The sequence below is a fragment of the Garra rufa genome, chromosome 6, assembly GCF_049309525.1.
Source record: "Garra rufa chromosome 6, GarRuf1.0, whole genome shotgun sequence".
In the NCBI taxonomy this organism is placed as follows: domain Eukaryota; kingdom Metazoa; phylum Chordata; class Actinopteri; order Cypriniformes; family Cyprinidae; genus Garra; species Garra rufa.
Genome location: NC_133366.1, coordinates 13457876 through 13480371, shown reverse-complemented (window position 1 = coordinate 13480371; position 22496 = coordinate 13457876). Strand labels below are relative to the sequence as shown.

At 37.1% G+C, this 22496-nt stretch overlaps 1 protein-coding gene across 2 annotated transcripts in view; it reads right to left on the bottom strand.

Annotated features, from left to right (window-relative positions):
• Nucleotides 1-560: 560 nt before the first annotated feature.
• Nucleotides 561-22496, bottom strand: part of sh3pxd2aa (SH3 and PX domains 2Aa) — a 39891-nt gene continuing 17955 nt past the window's right edge. For both annotated transcript variants that reach the window (XM_073841881.1, XM_073841880.1), the window contains 7 exons: nt 20246-20359; nt 18547-18630; nt 13554-13671; nt 12180-12559; nt 10906-10955; nt 10694-10813; nt 561-10157 (listed from right to left, as the gene is read on the bottom strand). In XM_073841881.1, coding sequence (XP_073697982.1) covers nt 8205-10157; nt 10694-10813; nt 10906-10955; nt 12180-12559; nt 13554-13671; nt 18547-18630; nt 20246-20359 — 2819 coding nt within the window. In that variant the 3' untranslated portion in view covers nt 561-8204. The remainder of the gene's footprint in view (nt 10158-10693; nt 10814-10905; nt 10956-12179; nt 12560-13553; nt 13672-18546; nt 18631-20245; nt 20360-22496) is intronic.

Sequence of the window (22496 nt, the reverse complement as noted above, 5' to 3'; positions counted from 1 at the left end):
TGTGTGAAATATCTTATTCAGGTCAGTACTAAATAAACAATAACATGCATTTTGCATGATCCCTCTTATTTTGGTAAAATAATTAACATTTTGCCGATTCTGAAAGGGGGGTGCAAACTTTTGACCTCAAATGTACCTTTAAAAACTGTAACTTTTAAAACTCAAATGATGTTAACAATCACTGTAATTTTACTCCAGTTTTTCACACTGGAAATGGAAGGCCAAGCATTGTAGCACTGCTTTGTAAGATATTGTACTTCACAATGTTATTACACAGCTGCAAATGTAATTTGTGCAAATGTCATTTGTGTTATCAATGTCAGGCAAACTTTGTGTGTGCTATTTGCTATAGAAATTTGCTATGCTATCCAGATTATACATTATTTTTAAAATCATTGCTCCATCATTTTCAACTGAAAAAGATAAATAACATGTTGGATTTAGAAACATGATCCCTAAATCCTTGACTGCCTAACACTTGACTCCTAAATCTCTGCATATAAATCTATGGAAGATGAATGTTCTGTGCTAAATGTAGACCAAAGCATGACAGTGAGATATAAGAACAAGGAGGATACATTTTATTGTGTTTTCCTTTAGGACAATGCAAGATACAATGTAAACATAAAAAGGTACAAAAACAAAACGTAAAGTTAAAAAAGACACAAAACAAAAATGCTGAAAATTAAAAGCTGAAGCTGTAGACCTTTAGATCTCGAAAAGAAATGCATACAAAATGTAGATTTGGCTGAGCGCTGAATAACATCAATGCAAGGCCTTTTCTCAATGTTCAAGAGCACACTTTTTAATACATCTTATGACAAGAGGGGTTTGCAAATATCCAGCCTAACATTCATAACAGAGAAACATTGTGGCATATCATTTAATATAGGCATTTTCACTTCCTGTCTGAGAATTCAACTGTGCTTGAAGAGCAGATTAATGAAAATCTTTTTATGAGATATTAATGAAGGAGTCCATGCTATACAGTAAGCAGTCTGATAAGCGCGTGATGAAAGCAAATGCAAATTTCCGAGTGATGCTCATCAAAACATTCTTTTAAGCAAGATGTTACTGGCCCCACGTGCTGTTTTTTCGAAACTGTTAATTAAGAGAAGAAGAATGGTAATTAGTGCAGACAGCCGAGCAGAGACAGGGACAGAAAACAGCAAGAGATTAGACCGCCGCAGCATGTTCCCTTTCTGCACTTGTTCGCATCAAAGTGAACACATAAACACACCCTGCCGCCTCACACCAAACGCTGATGCATTTGATCATAAATGCAAATTAGCATGGAAAAAGTTAAATAAAACCTACCAAACTCCTTTCAAGCACTTCATACATCACAGCGAGCACACATACAACTCTCTCCAACATAATCCATGCCTAACATAGGCCTACTTCCTTATTATCCAGATAGGGTTAGTCAGATTATCACTCAAATTAATCGTTTTAGTAGAAATATAACTAATCAGACTTTTCCCAATTTTAAAATTCCCTGATATATCCCGGGTTTCGCAAGCTCTGTAAATGACATCCGACACAATGCTGCCCTCCAAAGGCAAAGTGCAGTAACTACGCGAACACTGAAACTGAGAAAAATGCCTTTAAAGTTTTTGACAGCTAGTCAAACACTCTCGTTTCTCTGAAACGGGACAAAATTGAACCAGGAGACTTTGCCACGAGACAAAACAGTTGTCACAAAGTCCATTTTAAGCCTTAAAGGAGTAGTTCACTTTCAGAACAAAAATTTACAGGTAATGTACTCACCCCCTTGTCATCCAAGATGTTCATGTCTTTCTTTCTTCAGTTGTAAGGAAATTATGTTTTTTGAGTAAAACATTTCAGGATTTCTCTCCATATAATGGACTTCTATGGTGCCCCAGAGTTTGAACTTCCAAAATGCAGCTTCAAACGGCTCTAAACGATCACCGCCGAGGAAAAAAGGGTCTTATCTAGCAAAATGATGGGTTATTTTCTAAAAAAAAAAATTACAATTCATATACTTTTTAACCTTATTTGAGATTTAAAAGTATATAAGTTGTAAATGTTTTTAGAAAATAAGTGATCGTTTCGCTAGATAAGACCCTTCTTCCTCGGCTGGGATCATTTAGAGCCCTTTAAAGCTGCATTTAAACTGCATTTTGGAAGTTCAAACTCTGGGGCACCATAGAAGTCCATTATATGAAGAGAAATCCTGAAATGTTTTACTCAAAAAACACCATTTCTTTACGACTGAAGAAAGAAAGACATGAACATCTTGGATGACAAGGGTGTGAGCACATTATCTGTAAATTCTTGTTCTGAAAGTGAACTACTCCTTTAACTCAATTTTGATCAAATGTGTAGTTACTGCGCTTTGCCTTTGGAGGGCAGAATGGATCGTTCTTACAACTTTTGTAGTAGACCAACACAACATATAGACGCCTCAGTAAATCAAGCCATTCGCTGACGCAGGAAGCTCAAATGATTCCTCTTGATGATGTTAATACATCTCGACATGCTGTGAGCCATTAGAGACACGATCAATCTATCTCGGCATCTGATCCGAGCCCCCGGCAGCACGACATCCACAATCAGTGTGACATTTGTATTCACGGCGCTCTTCTCAAGCATCTGTAATTAACCGAGCACTCGGGTAATGCGATTTCACAGCGCGTGTACTCCTGACACCGCAGTGGGTGAGCTGGAGATGAGCAGTCCTATTCTTTTACACATTCTGTCAGCAACTTTTTAATTGTTATAAAGAGGTCTGCAGCGCCGGCGAGCTGGGTGGATATCCGTTCGCAAGTTTCTAAACCTTGAGAAACAACGGCCTCGACTAAGCTGCTCGCCTGAATTAAGTTGCAGTCAGTTTTCCAACAGAAACAACTAGTGTGTTTCTCGAACACTGCGCCTCACCAGTGCTATTATGACAATGTGGTGCCAGTGTGACATCATAATGAGCCACTGCTAGCGGAAAGCTGCTCTGAAGTGCCAATTATCATAAAAAGGCTTGCTTTTCTTTCCACAGCGAACGCTTCTTCAAGTCCACTAGAGGAGTTTAATCATGTCTAACCTTAGCTGACTGGATTCCCTTCTAACCAAACATCATAAACAAAACATTCCTTCTATTCACCTTCACTTTCCACCATTTAAGAACTACCGTACGCAAACCACCACGGAATACACCAAACAAACAGGCAAAATTCACCTCACAATCTTTTTCGTAAAGCAACATTCTACTATTCCGATTTAGGGGCTTAAGGAATGTTCCAGGTTCAACACTAAGTGTTGAATACTTTGAAAACCAATCACATCACTGCAATTGATAAATATACTAATTGAGTTGGTAAATTTTTGTAAAATCTGGTTATACCTCACTGATATTTAGGTTTAAGGATGGATCTTCATACATTTCAGTTTGAATTACATTGTATGAATACATGGACCTTCAAATTCAAGTTGGACCTTCATGCTAAGATTTTCCTAAAAATTATATGTTTTCGAGTGAATCATCCACATGAACATCGTACAAGGCGGAACTTTTCTAAAAACGATGTTTTCATACAAATGACACCATACAAATTCAGTGACCTTCGAATTCATGAAGGTGGATCTTTGTAAGATTTTTCTATTATATGTTTCTGTATGAATCACATCGTTCAAATTTGTGGATCTTGGAGTTCGTAAAGATGGAGCTTCATGCTTTTCCTAAAAATTGTGTTTCTGTAAAAATCACTTTGTATGAATTCATGGACATTCATGGTAACTTTTTCCTAAAATTCATATGAATCATCCATATGAACATCGTACAGATTCATGAACCTTCATGCTAACTCTTGAATGCATGTATTTTCGAAGTCATGAATGTTAACTTAAAAAGGTATGTTTTCATACAAATCACACCATACAAATTCAGTGGCCTTTGAATTTATGAAGGTGGACCTTCATGCTAACTTTTGAATCCATGTACTTTCAAATTTAAGAATGCTGTTTTTTTTAAGGTGTTTTCATACGAAACCCAAATTCAATGACCTTCGAATTTATGAAGGTAGACCTTCATGCTAACTTTTGAGTTCGTAAAGATGGAGCTTCATGCTTACTTTTTTCTAAAAGTCATACATTTTCAGTAAAAATCATATTGTACGAATTCATAGATATTCATGATATATTTTATCGAAAAAATTGGATGTTTCCATATGAATCATCCACACGAACATTGTACAAATTCATGAACCTTCGAATTCATGAAGGTGAACCTTCATGCTAACTTTTGAATTTATGCACTTTCAAATTCAATGCTAACTTAAAAAAAAACAAAAAAAAAACGTATGTTTTCATACGAATCACGCCATACAAGTTCAGTGAACTTTGAATTTATGAAGGTGGACTTTCATGCTAACTTTTGAATTCATGGACTTTCAAATTCATGAATGCTAAGTTTTTTGTAAAAAACATGTTTCTGTATGAATCGCATCATGCAAATTCATAAATCTTTGAGTTGCTGAAGGTGGAACTTCATGCTGCAATTGTACAAATTCATACAAAATCAAATAGTTACATTTTCCTCAAGAGATTAGGTTGAATGAAATTATTTTCAACACCATGTCACAGAACCTGGAACATTCCTGTAAATATACCCCATACATTCTCCCATATAAACATAAAACCAGAAATCCTAATATCTTAATGTGATTATACAAAAGGAAAGCAGAAAAGAAAACACAGCATTAAGCAAGAAACTATCGCAAACCTACATAAAGAAAGGTTCAACTTCCCTTGACCAGAAACTCAAACTCTTTTCAACCAAAGTGAAAATCTCTCAGAGAAAGCGTTCCAATTCAAAGGCATTGTAAGCTCAGATAACAATGAATTCAGACAGGAAGAGAAGCAAATATATATAATCCGTGTTATTTGAAGGTGTGAAAAGTTAAACCTGGATTTTCAGAATAAACTTACAGCTAAAACAGAACTTGTTAGCAGACTAAACAAAATTGGAAAAATAAATCCGACAATGATACAGTATGTAAGTCGATTGTGATTTAGGATTGAGTTTGCCATGGAAACAGTGGAATGTAGGGGGGCGGATGTGGAGAAGTTGGCAGTGTGTGGTGCGGAGCTCATATAGCTGCTGATGGTTTGGCCCCACCATCTCAAATTTGTTATTCGACAGGCTAAACTGACAAATGCCTCGCAGAATCAGATATGCCCATGCTTCCCTATTATTTCCATACTGATTCACCATGGGTCTGTGAGGTCACTAAACCTTAAAGCAAGATGTGGTTCAGTAGGTCCAAAGAATGAATGCAGAAGTCATGGTTGGCTGGTAAACTGAAGGTGTCCATCTATCAGGGCATTTTAACATTCAGCATAACATATTTGAACACACACTGATATATTTTGACTTGAAGGATTTAAAAAAAACAATGGGACAAAACCAGGCATTTTTTGACATTGTCAGAATTAAAGTAAAAACAAAGATTTCTTCAATACCATGATTCTTAACTGGTGAGATGCCTGTTTTTGTATTGCACATTTCCTCATTCCATCTGAGTAATGTCAAAAGTGAACAGGAGAAAAAAAGAAGAAGGAAAAAAAAAGTAAAACACAATACTGTTCCTGAAAAAAAGCACTAAAATTTAAATAAATAAAGAACACATAAAACAAAGCTAGCAGATACACAAGTAATATGAGATAAGAACTAGTTTGACACTTAACAGTTCCCTTGTAAATCGTATAGGCGCAAATGAAGAAAAAGCAAAGTGTTAATGGAGCTTAGCAACATCCATCACAAGCGCTGCGCTGTAGTGAGTCGACACATTTCTATAATGCCATCGTCAAAAAGAGAGTTGCAGTTGAGTGCAATGGCTTCGTTTTCAAATTCAAAAGTTATAAACAAAATCACCCAAATTAGAATTTTAAAATCTCATTATTGCTGTTTTTTCAAAACGAGTACATTTAAATGAAACACTCAAATCAAATTTGGTCCAGTCACAATTAGGGATCCACATATACTATATAACTACAGAGCCCTGCTGTTTTTAATTATAAAATGTTATGTTGTTTGATCGTTCCCATTTTACTGTTGGCTTTTAATTACAAGGATTGATTGATTACCGTTCCGATTTTAAATCTCTGGGAGTGATATGATGTTAAAATGAAATTAAAGAAAAGGTTTAAATAATCTGGCATTATATGCGGATCAATAACGAGAAAGGAAGTGTCCATAGTTGCTAAAGGTGCAGCAATCAGCTTGGTTGAAAATGCATTTCTGATTAAAAAAATTACTACTTCCAATTTTAAGACAGTAGGAGACATTCTTCATCTGCCCTAATTAATAAAGGCCTACATAAGAGACAAAAAAATCATCTTGGTAGGAGAAAAAAGCTTAGAATATAGCAGTAGCCAATTACTACAGAACTACCAAGAGTTTCAAGTTTAAAAAAAAGTGTCAAATGACGATAAAATGGCATCTTCTCATAACAGTATTAAAACATTTTTAAAAAAAAAAAACATTAAAATTATAAATAGAACAAAAATAAATTAAATGCTGATGAAGTGCACTGCATCTTTAAACCAGTGCATTCAAGAAAAAGCTCAAATGCATTGATTCACAACAAATGAACGGCTTCGTTCATCATTATTGTCCATGTGTGATCACACAACAACCAACAAACAAGACAAAATAAACATTTTTCTGCTAAATATATAACTGCAATCTAGCAGGTAATTAATGTTTTAACTGTTTAACACTAAAATACTGTCCAGCAGAAAACTAAATCAAATAAAAGTAGTGCTAAACTCAATTAAGAGTTGGCACTATTCATTAGAAAAATATTTCAGCAGTCTTGAACATCAACTGTTTGATGCTGTTGTTAATGAATATTATTTGATTGAATAAAGGGGGAAGTAATCATTCTGAATTCAGACATGTATAAAGAAGATTAAATTAAAGATTGGACTATGGACTAAGATTTTAATATTTTAGTCGAAACACTATGATAGTAGTTTAAACTGCTTATTGTGTAACTTCAGAGTCAATACTGCCCAGCAATATCGTAAAGTAGAAATTAACCTTGCATATTAATGTGCTTTTCTTTGGGTTAACAAAAATCAAGTGCTTCCAGATAAAACAATTAAATATACTTTGTTCTCAGTTCTGAAACCTCGTTTAGGTTTTGCTGAATACACTGTATTTATTTGTACCCATAAAATAAATACTAACTCTAAAACAAACTAGCAAATGTGTCTGCAATTCGTCTTTGGTGTGATCACATTTTGGGCTCAATGTTATGTCACTACTTCCCTGGGATAAAATGCTGAACGAAACAAAAGATTTTCCAGTCCTGATTTCTTGAATGAACAGATTTAGCACATACAGAGCAGCAATATCTAAAGTCCTGTCCTCTGAAGCTGTCTACCCTCCTAATACAAACAAATGCACTTTGTAAACTAAACTTGGGTTTAAACCCACTAATTAAGTGGGCATGAGGTGATCTATGCATGTAGCTTTCACAGAATATTTTCCTTTAACATGTTTTATTCATTTTGGCCTGAACGGGGAAGACAAAATAGACTTAAACACTGACGACCCGCCACTGATCGGGACAGGATGCGACTGTTTTGATGTGTTAGGATGTTACAAGAAAGCAGAAATACATCTCTAAGGAAGGTATAACACAAACATCAACACAAAACAAATTCTTAAAAAAAGGATACGTTTTTAAAAAACGACAATCAAAGTTATGCTTTGTTTCTTTGAGCGCACTCAATGCTAAGATAACATTTGATGTTGGTTTTTTGTTCAAAAATTTTGTAACAGGAATTTCTTGTTTTCAAGTGCTTCAGATTGGATTAGCACTTTCTGTTATGCACCTATGCTGAAATCATCTTTCTCTCTCGTTAATGTTGTAACAAAAATAGGTTTGTTGCTTTCTGTACTTGTAGGCCTATGGCACTAAGTTGAAGTTTGGTATTTTCGTTGCTTCACTGGTATTTGACCGATTCCTCTTAACATTCAGTGAAAGATGTTCGAAGGCACCCATTTGGCATAAAGTTACGGCAGGTATTTTGCTAAACATTCACCTGCATGACTCTTGTTTTAATGTAAACTCCTTTCTAAAAGGCTCGTGTCCCTCTCGTTTCAACCCAAAAGTCCTTCAGTCAGTTCGTCTTTTTACATTTTGATTACAATTGTGCATGTTTAAAACATTTTTGGGGAATTACTTTTTTCTCTCCAGGTAGTTAGACGGTACCCAGCCTTTACGTCCCTGCAAGCCATCGAGAACCTGGCAGTACCACCATCCATTTGGATTCTTCTCCAAAACTTCAAGACTAGTGCCCTCCGAGAAACCCATAGTCTCTTCGTCGCCACGGTAGTCAGCAATAGATACGTAAACCTCTCGAAGGTTGTTGTGAATGAGGTGCGTCTTCTCAATGGGCTTGGGTCTTACTGTAGAGATCGGAATTCCATTTCTCTGGGCAATCAAGGGGCTTGAGCTTCCGGCAGGTGCTGTAATGGTGGTCCCAGACCTAACCCGTACGTCGGTCACCGGCTGTGGTCGGACGGCTGTGAAGGAGGAGTTTCGCCTTACGCCACCTGTGGACCTCAAGTGGTCGCCTGCACCCAGTGATTCATTTCTTCTCAAAGACCCTGTATGAGTATGGATGTTGGTGTCCTTTAGAGGCTGTGGTGGAGATACAAACACTGACTGTGGTCGCACTGCTGCCTGACGGACGCCGTTCCTCATTCGTACGCCTGAACCGTTCAGCATTGCGGTTGGTTTACTAAAACCCCCTGGTGGTTTGGATGGGATTGGTGGGCTCGGGTTGCTCATACTCCTAAGGTTCTGCTGGTTTAGATTGTTGAGGGCCTGAACACGCTGCTCGTTTTTCTCAAGGCTGTTGGACTTGTTGGTGCTACCGAGATCAACAAGAGGACCATCTCGGGATTCTTGCAAACCGACGTCATGGGTATGCTTGACTGGCTCCAAGTAGAAAGTAGGTGCCCATCCCTCATCATTACCCCAACGGACATACCACCATCCACTTTCTTGCTTCTCCAGTACCTCAACCTCCACACCAGCTGGGAAGCTGACCTCCGACTCTTGGGCTCGTTCGTAGGCATCTGTGGTTCTGTAGAACACACTTTCATGGTCGGATTCCCCACCTCGGCTGCCTTTGGAATACACGCTGGAGAGATCCGAGGTACTTCTTGAGGAAATGGAATCCTCAGAGGATACAACGGAAGCAGTTTCAGAATCTTCACCACCACGTACTGCACGGATCGCGCTTTGCCGAAGACTTCCGGTGGGCCGAAGCTGGCGCCGTAGGCTGCTAATGTCCATTCTTTCGGGACTTTGTGGCTCTGACTTTGTGAGGAGAGGTTTGGGTCGCACTACTGGTTTGGGCCTGGCTAAGGGACTTTGACCAACCCGGATCTCCACATCTTTTCGCATGACAGGCTCTCTTTTGGGATTGCGTCCCGATTCATCTGATGATGATTTGGAGCTGTGTCTCTCAGCACGGCCAAGAGAGTGACTCCGGTTTAGATCTGGCGTTACCTTCCGGAGGGGCTTCCCTCCTCCAGAGGAGGACCCGAAGGGTTTACGACCCAGTGTGAGACTCCTTGGGGTATCTGAATCGCAACCACTGGCAAAGTCATCAGAGGAGAACCTAAACCCTTCATTTTCATAAATCACCTCGTCCTTATTAACATTCTCCAATGAGTTTCTTTTCCTCAAGGGGGAGGTCATCACTTTTAGTAAAGGCGATGCTTTGCCAGCCTGTGCAATTCTTTCGGCAGCTGCAGGGTTGCTTTTGATTTCAAACTTACGGGGCTCCGGTTTGGGGGAATTATTCGTTTTTAGTTTTGGAGGATTGCTGTCCAGATCGGAATCAAAACCAATGGCGGGAACGTCATATTCCGGCTCCTCGTAGACACGCTGATTGGGGGATTCTGGAGCTTTGGAAGCAGAGCCAGACAAAGAAGGTGATTCCTCAGAATCCTGTTTCTTGACTGGTGGAGCAGGGGGTGGAACTTTAGGGCGGGTAAGTGTGCTGGTTCTCCGGCTCAGGTTAGGCTTCTTGCGTTTATCAATAAAGGAGCAGGGTGCCCAGCCCTCCATATCCCCAATCTGGACATACCACCAACCACTAGAATTCTTCTCTATGACCTGAAGACCACATATTATGTGTTAGCATAAAACAATACCATATATTTATTATACAGTGGGTTTCAAACATCACTAATGAATATGCTTACATTGAATATCTTACATTGAATGTCACAAATTTGTTTGCAATCTTTGTGTGCATAAAGTCCTTAAAGGGATAGTTCACCCAAAATATCAACCTCATGGTTTTCCAAATCCGTAAGGCCTTTGTTCATCCTTGGAACACAAATTAAGATATTTTTTAAAGAAATCTGAAAGCTTTCTGATCAACTGATTGATTCATGCTCTGTGGTCAGAAAGCTCTCGGATTTCATTAAAAATATCTTAATTTGCGTTCCGAAAATGAACAAAGGTCTTGCGGGAACGGCATGAGGGTGAGTTATGAATGACAGAATTTTCATTTTTGGGTGACTTTTTGGACTCTACTGTATACAGTGTATTTATACTTTTTTAATATTTTCATCAGTCAACAGACGTTCCTATTTAGTTTTTAAAAAATAAAATCACAGACAATAGTAAGAATTTATCTGCCTTACATCAGCCTTTTGTCCTCCACGGAAGCTGATGCCATCTGAGATACTGGATTGAAACTCTGCTATGGTGTAGTACTCCGCTTCCACAGTAGGGGCCTCTGGAGGTTTGGGCAACTGGAATGCCTTAAGCATTGAAAGAAAAACAGTACAGTCTAATAAGTAAAAGCTGCACTCTATGAATTTAAAATAATAATAAATGATTTTGGTCCACTTACCAGATTTGTATCTCTTCGAGGCGGAGGTTTCTGTCTGAGGTTTGGAGATCCTGCCAGTTGAATACAAAACATGTTATTAACTGTTTCTCAGCTCAAGATAGCTCAGCAAATATTGCTGTAGCTCAAATCTAGGACTCTAGGAAATTAGGAGAGTTTTCATTTTTTCCTTTCACCAACACATTTTTAGTGTTTTCAATTTTAAAAAAAAAAGTCAAATTGGAGCCAAACTGGATTACAGTGCCATCAGTAACCCTCATTATGAGAAGTTTAGAGACACACTCAAGCATGCGTTCACAACAAGCACATTGTACAAAATAATCTGAGGAAAATATTGTAGTGTGAGAAATGTGATGGCCTGGTTATGACCGATTAAGTAGTGAGAGCAATGATAAGCTATGGCCAATGAGAAAATTTAGAAGCTTAAAAATAACATTACATTTCTAACCATTGTCTCATGATTTTTACAGGATAAACTGAAGTCACATTAGTCTATGCATGTTTTACTAAGACTAGGAATTAGTAATTTTGGGGATTTGTTAGGAGCCTGTTATGGTGAAATAATAGTGTTTGCATCATACCATCCACAACAAAACAGATTTACAATAATGAAACTAATGTAATGTGAGCAGTACAGCACTATGGGATTTTTTTTTTCAGTTGTACAATTTGGCATTAGACAAATAAATAAGCACAAGAACAAACAAAGAGCAAACAAACAGCAGTTGACAGGCTGAATGTTGAGCAACAGAGACAGCAAATGTGTCACTATCAAGGTACACAACACCCGGACAAAATGTTAGGAAACATCTGTTTACCACAAAGAAATGTTACCTATGGCATCAAATCCTATGTGCAGAAATAACAGGAACATAAAAATATTCATTATATAAAATATGGCTATATAATTATAAAATTATACAGAAAAACATGATACTACATTTTAATTACTACAGCATAAATAATGTGGGTTACATTCTATTCTATTCTGAACATGTAAATGTGCCAAAAATATAATTGTATGGGTCAAAATTATTGTTTTTTCTTTTATGCAAAAAATCATTAGGATATTAAGTAAAGATCATGTTCTATAAAGATATTTAGTAAATTTCCTACTGTAAATAATTCAAAACTTAATCTTTGCTTAGTAATATGCATTGCTAAGAACTTCATTTGGACAACTTCTGATTCTTGTCCTATACTTAGACCCTTATTACTGGTTTTGTGGTCCAGGGTCACATTTAGTTGTGTATGTAATAACCCAACTCTTGACTCACCTATCTCAACTCTGTGTGGTGCCACCCGGGCTATAGCAGGTGACCCCGGCTCTGCCCTGCTCTTGTTCTCCTGTGGGGTGGCGCTAGATCCACAGTTCATTCCCAAACCAGTGACCACTGTGTGTGCCACTCCAGCCTCTGGGGCGTATGGCATAGGTAAACTGATTTCACTTTTAGAGATGTGGCGCTCAGGGCTGGTGGGCTCTCCGTCAGTTTGAATGTCCTTCTCGCTTACAGCCTTCTTGTTGAGGAGGTTACTAATCTCCATTATGTTTCCGATGATCTCCACAGGGCCAGTCAGAGTCTTCTTCCTTGGGGAAAGGTCATCTTTCAGTTTCTTCAGGTATGAGGCCGGGGCCCAGCCCTCTTTACCCTGATACCTGCAACACATAAGTAGCATAAGTAGCAGTATTTTTTTTCCAGACAGGGAAATAATAACTAAATGAATACTAATTTATTGTATAACTGCATGCATTTACAATTCTCATACTGACCACTAGAGGTCAGCATAATGTTTTAAGTAAGATGAAGTCAATGTGCTCTTTACTGACACATACTGTATCGGTAACATACACACTTATGCAACATATAAACATGTAAATCGTATTGCAATGTGGAAATTAAAAAAACTGATATGAAATATTATCTTAAAGTAGAAGTTTACTTCCAGAATGAAAATTTCCTGATAATTTACTCACCCCAGGTCATCCAAGAAGTTCACGACTGTCTTTCTTCAGTCAAAAAGAAAGATTTTTCTCCGTATAGTGGACTTTAATGGGAGCTAACAGGTTAAAGGACTCTACATGATCCCAGCCATGGAATTAAGGGCCTTATCTAGCTAAATGACTGGTCATTTTCTAAAAAAACATTACAATTTTTATACTTTTAACCACAAATGCTTGTCTTGCACTAGCTCGACCTCATGCATTACAGGCAGAAATACCGACCCAGTGTTTCCCAAGTGAACATGCAAAGAAAGTCAAACGCTCTTTTCAAAAAAAAGGTAAAACATCGATGTCAGCTGATATTGAAGATGGAGTTATTACGCAATGCATGACAAGCATGTTTGATAAAAAAGTATTTAGATTTCATTTTTTTTAAGAAAATGATCCATCTTTTTGCTAGATAAGACCCTTATTCCTCGGCTGGGATTGTTTAGAGGCCTTTGAAACTTTATTTTGGACCTTCAACCAGTTAACCACCATTGAAGTCCACTATATGGAGAAAATTCCTGAAACGTTTTCATCAAAAAACTCAGTTTCTTTGTGACTGAAGAAAGAAAGACATAAACATCTTGGATGGCATGGGGGTAAGTAAATTATCAGGAAATTTTCATTCTGGAAGTGAACTGCTCCTTTAAACATCTCTGATTACCTGATGTACCACCATCCCTCCAGGTTCTTCTGGATGACCTCCACGGTTACTCCTTTCTCGAACCCGATCTCATCCTTTCCCTGACTGGTATATGCCTGGACAGTGACATATTTCTCCTCTAAAAAGAGATAAGTGGAAAAGAATGAGAAAGGTTTTTTTTCCTGTACTTGGGCCTTTGCCTTTTCAGTAGCCTGAAAAGGAGCTTGACAAATGCATTTTAGGACTTCCTTTGAGAAACAAAGAGCAGAAGTAAACCACAAAGTTTGCAGTAAGACCCTTCCAAGACTTGCCGTTCACCACAGGAACAATAACACAATCATCTCACAATCTGTCATTAATATTAACATTAACAAATCCTCCAGGAGACAGTGGGACTAAAGTAACTAGAGAAACACAACCTGAGACACAATAATAATTGTAAGCTTCCAGGATTTTTTTTTCTTTTGTAACCTTTTGTGACCCTGGACCAAGTCTTGGACCTGGTCTTAAGTAGCACGGGTATATTTGTAGCAATAGCCAAAAATACATTGTATGGGTCAAAATTATCAATTTGTTTTAATGGCTGTGTTCTATGAAGATACCTTGTAAATTTCCTACTGTAAATATTTAAAAACTTAATTAGTAATATGCATCTCTAAGAACTTCATTTGGACAACTTTAAAGGCAATTTTTTTGCAAATAGCTCTGCCAAATATTGTCCTATCCTAACAAACCATATATCAATATATTATTTGCTTATTTATTCAGCTGTCAGATTATGTATAAATCTTGATTTAAAAAATCACCCTTTTGATTTGATTTTACCTAGTAGGGTCACTCACAAGTCAAAAGAAAAAAAAAACTATTAATTATAATTATGAATGTGAATCCTTTTTAGGACTATTAAGACTTTTTGCATTGTCAGAACCAGTTTAATACTTCAGTTTTGTATTAAAGCCTCCCGAGATCCTATAAAGTATTTCTCTTCTCCAAAAGCTCACATAAAACATCATTCAATATTGTTTTTACCTCTGATATAACTATGTTTAACATCTACATATCACATCAAATGTCTTTTCCTTTGCGACTAGAGCTTACAGTCTGCTCAGAGCAATGCTATAAATTTAGATGTAAAAAAATAGTGCTGATAAAAGATATATTAATAGTGGGAGAATTTTTGAAATAGAAAACCAACAAAAACAGAGATGAATGTGCTATATCTAGTTTTTCTAAGCAGTGAATAACTCAGTCTGCCAACAACAGATGAGATGAGGTCAGAACAGTTAGTCACTGTCTTTCGACACTTAACGCTTTCCCAGAAGCAGACAAGCTGGGAACTCTGATAATTGAACATACGGCAGAGAAGAAACTACCCTGTGCTGATCTCATCCTGAACTTCTGACCTAACACCAACACTGAACTTAAGATTTTAAAGAACGGATCACAGGCGGCACCTTTTGAGCTCCACAGAAGGAAGTCCTAGTGTTGATAGATAAAGACCAACAGGAGTGAGAGATGTAAAATGCAAGAGCCAAAAAAATGCATCAAAAACACATTTTCTAACAGTCAGCTATATTTTCATGGACTGGTGGAAAAAGTCAGGTGGGTCCAGAACACATTACTTCAGTCTTGCATGCACTTGTGGAGCGGTGTGCCAACAAAGGAATTTTTTTCCCTCAGCCTCCGTGACCTAAAAACCACTGCGATATGTACAAACGAGTTAAAAGAGAAAGAGATTGCGGACACAGATCATTCTAGCTATCGCATTGATCTTTCTGAAACTTGCTTGCTTTAGCATTTCATACAAGTAAACCAAAGGCCTTGCTGTCTGAATCTGAGCTGTTCCCGCTGCTGATTTCTACACTTTCTGAATACTTCATCCATAAATGAAAACTCACTCTTTTATCATTCTGAACCCTTTACAATTCTTTGTTCTACCATAAAACAGAAAACGCTGACTGAAAGTGAATGGTGACCATGTTTTGTCAAGCTCCAAAAATGAGCTATATTCAGAATGTACTAAGAACATGTTATAACTTTGTATGAGCAAAACACTAATGAAATTAAATCATTATGGTGTATTTTTGTTCTTTCTGAAGCTTCACAGCGCCTCGTCCCCATTCACTTTATGGAAAAGAGCAAAAGAGCCACTCTTACTGTGGAATATGGAAACATAATAGCTACAATTTTAAATAAAATAACAGGTTTGTAGCATTAGAAGCGTAAATGACCATTTTCATTTTAATTTGAATGTATTTAGTAAGAACACTCTTATAATAAAGGTTCCAAAAGGGTGTTTTCGCAGTTATGCCATAGAAGAACCATTCTTGGTTCCCCAAAGAACCTTTCAGTGAACAGTTCTTTAAAGAACCCTTTTGAAGAACATTTTAAAAAATCTAAAAAACCTTTTTCATCTATAAAGACCGTTTTCTACATTTGAATGGTTCCATGGATGTTTAAGGTTCTTCATGGAACCATCCATGCCAATAAAGAACCTTAATTTTTAGGAGTGAACTTGCTTAGTTGTAATTGAGGATCCAATGGCTCTACATTTTAATGAGTTAGAAACCATTGCGTTAAAAATGTGTTTTTTTCTTTTATCCAAGATCATTAGTGTCTTTCAAGCAGCCACTCTGTAACAGTCACTACCTCTGACCTGTTTTGAAGGTTGCAATTTGTGTTTATGGAGAAACGTTCCCTCTGAAACCACTGGCTGTCTCCAGATCATCCGTGGTGCTCTCTGACTCATTAGTATGTATACAGTAAAAAAAAGTCAAGATTAAATGCAGTCACACACAGTGAGCCAATGACCTACTTCCACACTTTCCACTGTGAGTTTCCAACAACTCCAATGATGCAGAGCAAAGTAAGGAAGAAATAATGAGGGAAAGGCAGCCACAGAGTTACTGTAACAGTGTCACATTCAATCCGAAACCAGAATCTACATGAGTCCCAATCAAAAGAGAAGAGAAAAACCATCCATGTACAATTTGACCACGATTTCATCCAAAATACCAGTTGCCAGGGTTATTCGAGATGGTTTCTGAAGAACGGACGTTTGGACACAGTCATCCCACAAGGCTAGGGATTTCATATCTTAATAGTGTCAGGAGACATTCACCCAATCCCAGACAGGTTATTACTTATCCACCTGCCAATACAGCATGGAAAAGCTCTTAGCATGTGCTTCCCCCAGTTCCATATCCAGCATGCTCTACTTAGCGCCATGTTCGTGGTGTATGCATGTTTGCATACTCCAAGGCTACACGAATGGAAAACTGCGAGCTTGGAGGTCCTTCTTTCTTATGACTCAACTTGAAACAGTGGATCTCCACGGAGACTCCTCACCAAGCAAACACACATTTCCAGCAAAGGTCTAGACATTAATCTTCATTTGAGGTCTGGGTGTTTAGAATCAAACACTGTGATTTTGAAAGGTCAAACCTCATGTGTGATTCAACTCATCCTCGTGTTTAGAGTTTATGCACTGTTTATATCAAGTATTTGCAGGATGCCAGATCTGACTAATTTCAGCATTCTGAATTATGACATTCTAAAGATTTTAAAGAATGTTCTTGTCCATTCAGTGAAGGTCAACAGGGGTCCAAAAAACATGGGTCCTCATCGACTTTTGTTGTATGGACTTTTTTGGAGCTCTATAACAGAAAGAATGCCATACAGGTTGAGAATACAGTGCCTTGCGAAAGTATTTACACCCCTTCATTTTTTTCACGTTTTATGTTGCTGCCTCATGTTAAAAATTTACAATCTACACTCCATGCACCATAATGACAAAGCAAAAACAGAATTGTCACAACTTCATAAATGTATTAAAAATAAAATAAAAATGAAATAAGTGCATTGCATAAGTATTCATACCAGTAGTTCTGTACTTAGTTAAAGCACCTTTGCAACCTCAAGTCTTTTGGGTATGATGCAACAGGATTTGCACATCAACATTTGGCAATTATCTGCCATTCTTTGCCTCACCTCCTCACCTCCATCAGCTTGGATAGGGTCTGGCAGACATTTTCAGGTTTCTCCAGAAATGTTTGATTGAGTTCAAGCCCAGGCTTCAGCTGGGGCACTTTTTGTTTTACCTCAGGGCTTGGTTCTTGGTTTTCTTTAATTAATCATACCCATTCAATTGAATTTGCCACAGGTTAACTTCACTCAAAGTGTATTAACGTCTACAAGCAATATGAATGCTCCTGAGTGAACTTTTAACTGTCCCAGATAAGGGTGTGAATACTTATGCAATTGACTCACTTAAGTTTTTATTTTTAATAAATTTGCAAAGATGTTAATAACCTGTTTTTGCTTTGCCATTATGGTGTATGGAGTGTAGATTGATGTGGAAAAAAAAGTCATTTAAAGCAGTTTAACATAGGGCAGCAAAGTAAAAAAAAAAATATTAAGGGGTATGAATACTTTCGCAAAGCACTGTAGCATGAGAAAGACTAGATATCCTGACCGAATCTTAACTTAACAAAAGTAACTTGGTCAGTAGGCTTTAATAGAAAAGAATTAAGATCAAGCTGACCAGCATTTTTGATCCACCAAAAAAAACAAGATTCTGGAACTCTGTACTCTAATGCCATACATGAAATTTCTAATCTAGATATCACACAACAGTATTTCAGAATTACATTCTTCAGAACCACTCTTCATCCTGAGAAAGATCTTAAAAATAACTTAAACTAAAACTGTTTTCTTCATCTAAAAACTTAATCATCTCATTTTGAATTCATACACATAAACACAAGCAGATACATAAAGCAAGCAAAGTATAATAAAGATTTTATGATGGCTTGCATATGAAACAGGCCACCCAACATGCTTTGGGAGCCAGATCCAAAAGTTGGATCTAGAAAGCGAGTGTTTGTGTGCGCTTTCAAACTAATCACAGTGGTACCAGCACAAACACACAAACGCACCATGCAGATTGGTCACACAAGTAAGTGCTTGCATGTGATCATTCTATGCAGGCATGCGTGAGTGAATGTGTGTTCACCTCGACTCTGTTGGCGGTTGACTATCCCCCCTAGTGTCCATCTCCGGTCGAGCCTCTTCAGATGAGCCTTACGCCTCTTAGTAACTGACACGGATGAATGAGGGCAGCAGAAAGAGAACAGAGACATGACAAACTCAACATAAATAACTCAAGAGGAACACTGGGATTAGTATAATGAAGACACATTATTATATGAAAGAGTTTTGTGATTGGTTAGGAGGGCTCTTGAATGCTTGAACGATGATGGCAAAGCAATGGAGGACCTGGATTAATACATGTGTTATTAGATTTTAGTGGCATATTATGGGATGGTAAAGTCTAAAAAATGTATGGGGTTTTTTACTTTTTATGGTGTTAAAGAATGGAAACTTCATATATTTTACAGAGGCTTTACTATTCATCAACTCTGTAGATCCATAGAACTTAAGAAACAGTAGATGATCTAGTTCAAATAAAGTTCAACCTGAAAAAACTGCAGCTACATCCAGAAATGAAGCCGTTTTGGCCATATAGGAAGGTAAATTACCCCTCAGGGTTCAATAAATTGTGTGTATGTGCGAGGATGTATCGATCTATCTAAGACAAAGATAGTAGCAAAAGCTTTATCTCCAGCCTGACCACTCCTAATCTTACACATTGAGCCTTTTAGAGGCATACATTTCAAGATAAAAAGCTAAAAATGTGGTTGGCTAAGACAGGAAACTCAACCCAGGAAATGCTGATGGCAGTGTTTACAGGAGAGAAGGACATATTTATAATGAGACTACAAGGTTCTTTATGTGTGTTTTATTGAGTGAGATAAATAGGTGTTTCTTCAACTTTGGACGATTGATTTTTTACCGAAGTTGACATGAAATGTGAATTCACCATTATTTATGGTGAATAACTGAAAAATTTAGAGTCAGAAAACAACAAACCTCTTTCTGGTAGGGTATGAAGGACAACTCCAATCCAAACTTAGTCAGCCTAAACCCGCCATCATTTTTGAGTGCAAATTTTACAAACAATGCAAACATATTTTTTAATTGGGTGTATTTATGATACATTAAACATTAGCTATGACAGGAGTCAGCCATTTTATTACAAAATGTTTGAAATCTCTGTCATTTCAACCACATAATGCCAGTAAATACAATATGTAACTTAAAATGTAGTAAAAATGGCACGGTGGTGAGGACTGTCATTAAATAAATAAATACTAAAAATAAATATTAAAAAATAGTTAATAAAAAATTCTAATAATTTGAAATGTCTAAATGTTTTCTAAAAAAAAAGTACCAAAAAAAAGACAAGTACCCAGTGTTGAAGAAGCACCCAGATTCAATGTGGTGTTCAGTTATGACACACTATGAAATACAGCCAATGTACTAGTGCATCCGTTTAGAGAAGTTATTTATTATGTATACATTCTAAGAGATGATAGCAACGTATTCCTTCATTCCTTCATTTCTCCTTCTGCAATCGATGCTCTCTCACAGTCCCAAAGCCCTCACTCTTTCTCTTAAACAAGCAAGGAAAATTTGGTGAACAGACTTTATCCTCAATTATTGATATTTTGGGTTCTAGGGTGTTGATTGTTCAATAAATGCAAAACAGATCACTTTATACTGGTGTTGGTCAATATTTCTTGGGGTATGAGAGTTTTTGTGCACATATTCAAAAAGGAAGTATCAGAGAGAGTATATTTAGTGTGTCCTACCTTCTCCAGATCTAGATGTTCCCAGGTCCAGATCATCTCTGGTGCCGCTTTGAGAGTCCAGGTACGTGGCAGGAACCCAGCCTTGTTCTTCAGCTGTGCTGACAAACCACCAGCCTTCAGACACAACAGAAGAAAATAACATGAAATATTATTTTCTACCTAATACAGTGTCAAATACTGAGCTTGCATATGATGAAATGATCCTGTTTTAACCACCTGGACAGGAAGGCTAAAGTTTTGGTAAAAAGTTTACATCCCCCTTTCAGAACCTGCAAAATGGTAATTATTTTATCAAAATAAGAGGGATCATACAAAATGCATGTTATTGTTTATTTAGTACTGACCTGAATAAGATAGTTCCCATAAAAGATGTTTACATATAGTCCACAAGAGAAAATAATAGTTAAATTTATAAAAATGACCCTGTTCAAAAGTTTACATACACTTGATTCTTAATACTGTGCTGTTACCTGAATGATCCACAGCTGTTTTTTTGTTTAGTGATAGTATTTTTAGTCCCTTGTTTGTCCTCAACAGTTCAACTGCCTGCTGGTCTTTAGAAAGTTTATTAGGTCCCACAAATTCTTTGGTTTTTCATTTTTGTGTATTTGAATCATTTCCAGCAATGACTGTATAATTTTGAGTTCCATCTTTTCACACTGAAGACAACTGAGGGACTCATATGCAGCTATTACAGAAGGTTCAAATGCTCACTGAGGAGGTAAATTTCACTTATTTTATCTTCTGTAGCCTCTGAAGGGCAGTACTAAATGAAAAAATATGATATTTAGCAAAAATAATAAAAAAGTACACATCTCCATTCTGTTCAAAAGTTTTCATCCCCCGGCTCCTAATGCATCGTTTTTCCTCCTGAAGCATCAGTGAGCATTTGAACCTTCTGTAAGTTCCCTCAGTTATCCTCAGTGTAAAAAGATGGATCACAAAAACATACAGTCATTGTTGGAAAGGGTTCAAATACATAAAAGTGCCGAAAAACCAAAGAATTTACAGGACCTGAAGATTTTTTCTGAAGAACAGCAGGCAGTTTACCTGGTCAGGACAAACAAGGGACTCATAAACGGAGTAATTTTCATAAATTCAACTATTATTTTCTTTTGTGGATTATATGTTTGTTTTATGTGAAATATCTTATTCAGGTCAGTACTAAATAAACAATAAAATGCATTTTGTATAATCCCTTATTTTGGTAAAATAATTAACATTTATATTACAGACTATATTCACAGAAAGAAAATGATGCATCCATGCCTTGCAAATAAACACTAATGCACAAACATTTGGTTTTCTCTAATCTGATGGGAGGCAATGTTTTGGCTCCAGTCATGCTCACAAACACAGTTTCAGGCGATGTGTTTATGAATTCTGTGCACTTCCCGTGTAACATTTGGGATCAATTAGACCTGACACTATCATAAATATCAAAGCAGGGTGGACATGGTTTTATTTGTATTCGCAGTCAAACATGAGGAAGGTTGGATGTGTCTGACATGTTCTTAGCAGCTAACACGATGACATGTTTTATGAGCTAAAATGCGTGTGCTTGTGTGTTTTGGGCCAAAATAGGCTCATCAATTAAATTTATGTCTTTCGGTTCCTCCTTCATGTGTCTGAATAAGTGCTGAATTTGTTAAATCTAGTGTCAACATTGTGATTTGTTTCCGAAATGTGGATTCTGACAGTCTCCACTATAACTCAAAGATGATTCTAAGCAGCTTTAAAAACAAAAAAAGATGGACAAAGACAATAAGTATTATACCAAGAGAGACCGGTGCAACCTTAATGAAAAGGTCATTTGGGTAAATCATTTGGGTTATGGAATTAAAATCATATATTTGTACACACATAAAAATGTAGAGCCAACATATATGAACGGCAATAGATGAAAATTCAAAGCGGTTCTCCAGCTGAAACGCAGATCCTTCTGAACGAGCCTGTTGCCAAGGTAACAGAGTATTGCTGGCAAGCTGTTCATAACAGTGTGATGTCATCAGTCAGCAATAATCCAGCTCTGACATCATAGTAGTACAGAAGCAGGTCTTTTGACAGGGCGCAAAGTGATTAACAGCAAATGTTCTAAACGCCAACGTGGGCCAATAATGATGTCAGAATCTCTACACTCCAAAGTACACTTACTCACCCACATCAAACATGTGCAAAAATACTTAGTATATATAAATACTATATATATAACTGCAATAACTGACAAAAGTGACAGCAGTTATTTTAAATT